At 49.7% G+C, this 5,934-nt stretch overlaps 1 protein-coding gene across 1 annotated transcript; it reads left to right on the top strand.

Annotated features, from left to right (window-relative positions):
* Positions 1-3,438: 3,438 nt before the first annotated feature.
* FZD4 (frizzled class receptor 4) lies at positions 3,439-5,721 on the top strand (the record flags this gene model as incomplete). Its single annotated transcript, XM_079549455.1, has 2 exons — positions 3,439-3,687; positions 4,393-5,721. The coding sequence occupies 2 exons, from the start codon at positions 3,439-3,441 to the stop codon at positions 5,719-5,721; spliced, it is 1,578 nt and encodes a 525-aa protein (XP_079405581.1).
* Between the last annotated feature and the right edge of the window lie 213 nt (positions 5,722-5,934).

The raw sequence follows: 5,934 nt of genomic DNA, 5'->3' as shown, positions 1-5,934 counted from the left end.
TGTGGTATCCACACTTGAAAAAGAAATGGAGAGGGTGCCTGAGTTTCCTCAGGTCTGCCCACAAGCAGTAGTGGCTTTCGGTGTGAGGCTGTGGTCTGAAGGGCAGATAGCATCCTTGGATGTACAAGCAGGCTGATCTCATGTAAGAATGAAGACCTGCACGTCTGACATGAGTCTTGTTTCTACTGGAGAGCCAAACCACATTCTAACACCAGCGTTCAGGAAAACACTGATGCCTTGAAAATATTCACTTTTGAATTTTCCCAGATCTCCTGCTGCAAGAATCTGAGAGATACTGGAGACATTCTATGACAAAGAAATACACTTGCAGCTTAAGTAAATATGCAAAAAAAAAAAAAAAAAAACCATAAAAACTTCACAGGAAAATTACAACAACAGAAATACAATAACAGACTATAAGTAGTATTTTATATTCATGTAATTCCTATAATGTGAGTTGCCCCCTGCAGTTGTTTGCTTGTCTTAGCTGACTCTAAAGGGACAAAAAGTCAGGCTCAAATCTCACTCCTTTAAAATCAAAAGCATGGTTAAAGCTTTGCAAAAGACACCTTGCAGTAAGAAACTCGGGAAGTTCAATCTATTTTGCTTACTGCAAAAAGGCCAAAGGGTGACTTATTTGGTCTGACATTACACACAGGGATGATCTTGGGGATGGCTTCTCACTCTGGCCACTAAAGATCCAACAAAAGTCAGAGGCTGGAAGCAGGAGATAACTCAAACTAGAAACCAGATATAATTATTGGCAGCCACAATAAATAGGGAGCTTCTTAGCAGCTGATTATTTAATGAAGGCAACCTCAAAATCATATTTCTTAAAATAAAAATAAAAAAAGATACATTGCGATTCAAATAACAAACAAGGAAATAACACAGCTTGGGCTGTGCAGGACTCAGGCCAGAATCTCACAACTGCCCAGTAATCTAAGAATCTCTACACCAACTATCCCAGAGGTTTCTTACTTTGATCTGTTTCAAGAAGCTATTATGCACATGCTTATCATAGTGACATTTAATCACTGTTAATATATGCACAAGGTTCAAAGCAGTGTAATTACCATTTTTTCCAACTCAGACCTCTGCTATGATTTGCCAGTGTTCTTGTTTTGAAAACTAATTCCCATTATCTAAAAGACTCTCCAAAGCAAACATGGCAGTGTAGCACTTCCTAATATTTATTTTTGTGTTCTCAAAGAAAAAGCAATAGTGGCAATTATTTTTTTTGGGGGGGTGGTGTTTTTTTTCTAAGAGACATTCGTATCTCACTGCAGCTCTAACATGTCCTCCTGTCCCTTCCACTGAGTCAAAGGACTGGGTCCACTGGCAGAGGGTTTTGCTGAACGTGCAGCAGACAAATTGTTTCCTGGGAATTAGGCAAAGCTCTGCTCTGGTCTACCCCACATCAGGCTGGACAGGGCTCTGAACAACCTGAGCTAGCTGTGGGTGTCCCTGTTCATTGCAGGGGAGTTGGACTAGATGACCTTTGAGGGTCCCTTCCAGATCAAATGATTTTATCTAAGAAAAAGATTCATAGCTTTTAGGGTCACCGTGATCCTCCTCCCTCCAACCTCCTTACCTACAGAATTTAGACCACAACTTCTCCCATGGGAGGCTTTGCTTTCTGCTTTTGTGTGTTAGCCTGTATGGAATGCCCAGTGCCCATTCCCTGTCTGATTTAGATCACGCTTTTGGTGGGGCTGGGAACAGCTCAGCGGACATTTGCAGTACACTGTGTGAGTTCACAGCACTATCACCAACCCAGATTAGCAGCTGAGTACTGCTAGTCACAGAAGGCAATGCTTATGAGTAAATACAGCCCTCACCAGATACGTGTTGAGCTGCTGACTGTACCGCAGGCTCCTTGCACGACCTTGGGACCACAGCACCGTCTGACCCTGTGTTAAAAAAGTTAAGATAATATAACTTGTCTGCCTCGCAAGGGTTTTATAAGGCCGCAGTCACTTTATTGGAGCTAAGCATCAGGGTGATGAGGGCTATGTAAACACCTGCGCTCATGAAACATCCATTAAAACACTATCTCTAGCACTTGAGGAAGAAGATCAGTCAGCATCATGGCCATGCACAGATGAACACACAGCTCTGTCACAGAGCACCCACACGTGTCCCACGCTGCATGCACAGAGACACGCACCCAGCCAGAGGTCATTTAACCAGGGCTCTACAAACATTTTCCAAGTGCTTTACAAACAAGTCATTAATAGATGACATATTTTTGCTAAAGGCACAACCAGCTCTACCAGATTTTATTACAGGTGTAAATTATCTGGAAAGCAAGCCTCATTTGTCTGCTCTTAATCCATCCTCCCGCTGACACTCCACAGCTCAATCCCACAGCCCTTTTCTCTCATCATTCACGAGTGCTACATCCATAGATATTTATGAGATTTACACAAATACTATGAGCTACTAGGAGCAGTGCCCTCCTCATTTCTTGCTGCCCACGAAGGAACACCATGACCCAGGTGGACTCCACCACCTCCCTGGGCAGCTTGTTCCAATGCATTACCACTCTTTAGAAGAAGAAATGTTTCCTAATATCCAACCTGAACCTCCTCTGGCACAACTTGGGGCCATTCCTGCTCAGCCTATTGCCGTTACCTGTGAGAAGAGGCTGACACCCACCTTGCTGCAACCTCCTGTCAGGGAGTTTTAGAGGGTGATAAGGCGTCCCCTGCGCCTCCCCTTCTCCAGATCAAACAATCCCAATTCCCTCAGCCGCTCTCCATTAGGCTTGTGCTCTGGACCAAGCTGCGGGTGCCCCATCTCTAGAGGTGCTCAAGGCCAGGCTGACTGGACCCTGGGCAGCCTGAGCAGGTGAGTGGTAACCAGCCCATGTTAGGGGTTGGAACTGCATGGGCTTTAAGGTCCCTTCCAACTCTGCGACTCTATGAAGCGGACACATGAAAGAGGATAGGCAGCACCTCGGAAACTTCCCTGGCTCTGCCCACAGCCTGACGAAGGCTCGGCCTTACCCTGCCCCTGGGCAGCCATGCCCTCGGGGAGCCCTTTCGGCCGGCAGTGCTGAGTGGGAGCGGGCCTCACGCCTCGGCCCGGCGGGGACGCACGGTGGGGACAGCAGGCACTGCGCCCCGGAGCGCGGGAGGCAGCGAACGAGCCCCTGGCGTTGACAGCGAGCGCTGCCGGCGGCGGGGCGCGGCGGGGCGCTTCCCCGGCACCGCGGGGCGCGTCCTCGGGGCGGCGGTGCTGGGAGGAGGAGGAGGCGGCGGCGGCTCGGGGAGGCAACGTCCCTCCCCTGGGCAGTTTCTTGGCGCGGCGGTTTAAGAGCGGGGCCGCCCTCGGCCCCTCCCCGTTGGAGCCGGCCCGTGCGGCACGGCGCGGCCGGGGCCGGAGCCCGCAGCCCGCAGCCCGGGGTCGGGGCAGGTGGGGCCGGGGGTGGCGATGGAGCGGCGCGGCGGCGGGGGCCGAATGCTGGCCTTGCTGCTGGCCGGGCTGCTCGGCGGGGCGCGGGGCTTCGGCGACGAGGAGGAGAGGCGCTGCGACGCCATCCGCATCGCCATGTGCCAGAACCTGGGCTACAATGTCACCAAGATGCCCAACCTGGTGGGCCACGAGCTGCAGGCGGACGCCGAGCTGCAGCTCACCACTTTCACCCCGCTCATCCAGTACGGCTGCTCCAGCCAGCTCCAGGTGAGCGTCGGCCGGGGGGGGTCCGGCAGCGGGAGCTGAGCGCGGCTGTGACACCGGTCGGGGCGCGGGGATGGCGAGGAGCTGCGTGCGAACGCGCGGAAGAGTGGAGAAAGCGGCGATGTTTATTGCTGCAAAAAACAGAAAGTAGTCGACCTTACAGTGAGAGAGGAGCACGCCGTGCTCGTGGGACCGCGAATCGAAGCGGTCACTAAACGCCTTTTCTTCTGTTTGCTTGCTCCAGGCAGTGCCTCCAACGAATCTATTTGTTTTAAACCTCTTCAGTTTGTTTAGGGTTTGCTTTCTGGATTTTTTTTGGGGGGGAGGGAGGTTGTCTGTTTTTTGGGTGTCTGTTTGTTTGTTTTTTGTTGTTTGTATTTTTGCTTTCCTAAATTGCAAACCCTGGAGGTTCACATCTGGCTGAGTCCAGCTCACTGTATTGAAACTGATGGGCTCAGTTTGCGTGGAGCTCATCCAGGGAGCAAAACGTGTGGGCTCTGCGTGCGGAGCACATTTGAACTGAAAGAAAGCAGCATTTCTAGGAGTTTTCTTCCTCTGCTTTTATTGTTCTTGGTTTGTTTTGCGCTGCTTCCTGTTGTTTAAGGCAAAGGACCAAAAATTACTGCTAAAAAGGCAAAAACTTGTTATATTTTGACCCGCTGGAATCTCTCCTAACGCGGTCATGATTTTTGTTTCTCTTTCTTGCAGTTCTTCCTTTGTTCGGTCTATGTCCCGATGTGCACGGAGAAGATTAACATCCCCATAGGTCCCTGTGGTGGCATGTGCCTCTCCGTCAAAAGAAGATGTGAACCTGTTTTAAAAGAGTTTGGATTTGCCTGGCCAGACAGCTTGAACTGCAGCAAATTCCCTCCCCAAAATGATCACAACCACATGTGCATGGAGGGCCCGGGAGATGAAGAGGTTCCCCTTCATAGCAAGACATCCTTGCAGCCTGGAGAGGAGTGTCACAGCATGGGATCTAATTCAGATCAGTACATCTGGGTCAAGAGAAACCTGGACTGTGTCCTGAAGTGCGGCTACGACGCTGGGCTCTACAGCAGGTCAGCGAAGGAGTTCACAGATATCTGGATGGCCGTGTGGGCCAGTCTGTGCTTCATATCAACTGCGTTCACAGTCCTGACCTTCCTGATTGATTCATCCAGATTTTCCTACCCAGAGCGCCCAATCATATTTTTGAGCATGTGCTACAATATTTATAGCATTGCTTATATTGTGAGGCTAACTGTGGGCCGGGAAAGGATATCCTGTGATTTTGAAGAGGCAGCAGAACCTGTTCTTATCCAAGAAGGTCTTAAGAACACAGGATGTGCTATAATTTTCTTGCTGATGTACTTTTTCGGGATGGCTAGCTCCATCTGGTGGGTTATTCTGACACTGACGTGGTTTCTGGCTGCAGGACTCAAGTGGGGCCACGAAGCTATAGAAATGCACAGCTCTTATTTCCACATCGCAGCCTGGGCTATCCCTGCAGTGAAGACCATCGTCATTTTGATTATGAGACTGGTAGATGCCGATGAGCTCACTGGCCTGTGCTACGTTGGCAACCAGAACCTGGATGCGCTGACGGGCTTCGTGGTTGCTCCGCTTTTTACCTACCTGGTTATTGGAACTTTATTCATTGCAGCGGGATTAGTGGCCTTATTTAAAATCAGATCCAATCTTCAGAAAGACGGGACTAAAACTGACAAACTGGAGAGGCTGATGGTTAAAATTGGTGTCTTCTCAGTGCTGTACACCGTCCCAGCAACGTGTGTCATTGCCTGTTATTTCTACGAAATCTCCAACTGGGCCATTTTCCGCTATTCAGCTGACGATTCCAATATGGCAGTGGAGATGCTCAAAATCTTCATGTCCCTCCTGGTGGGCATCACTTCAGGTATGTGGATCTGGTCAGCCAAAACTCTGCACACGTGGCAGAAGTGCTCAAACAGACTGGTGAACTCAGGGAAAGTGAAACGGGAGAAAAGAGCGGACGGTTGGGTGAAACCTGGGAAAGGGAACGAGACTGTGGTGTGAGAAAAGGACAGCGTCCAGATGGTCTGACTGCTCTCACCTGAAGGACTGTTCGTGTGTAAGAACTGCAGCGTAAGTGTTGGGAGCTGAGTGAGGAGATGGTTACAAAACTTGTCTCTTGGGGAAGGAGAAAAAAATGCCTTAAAGAATAAACAAACAAACAAATAATGCTGGAAATATGAAAGCCATAAACTGTGCTGCCAGAAATAGGAAAGC

Source organism: Tetrao urogallus (genome assembly GCF_951394365.1).
Source record: "Tetrao urogallus genome assembly, chromosome: 1".
Lineage (NCBI taxonomy): Eukaryota > Metazoa > Chordata > Aves > Galliformes > Phasianidae > Tetrao > Tetrao urogallus.
Note: the sequence above shows the minus strand (reverse complement) of the source record. Positions and strands in the feature narration are given on the sequence as shown.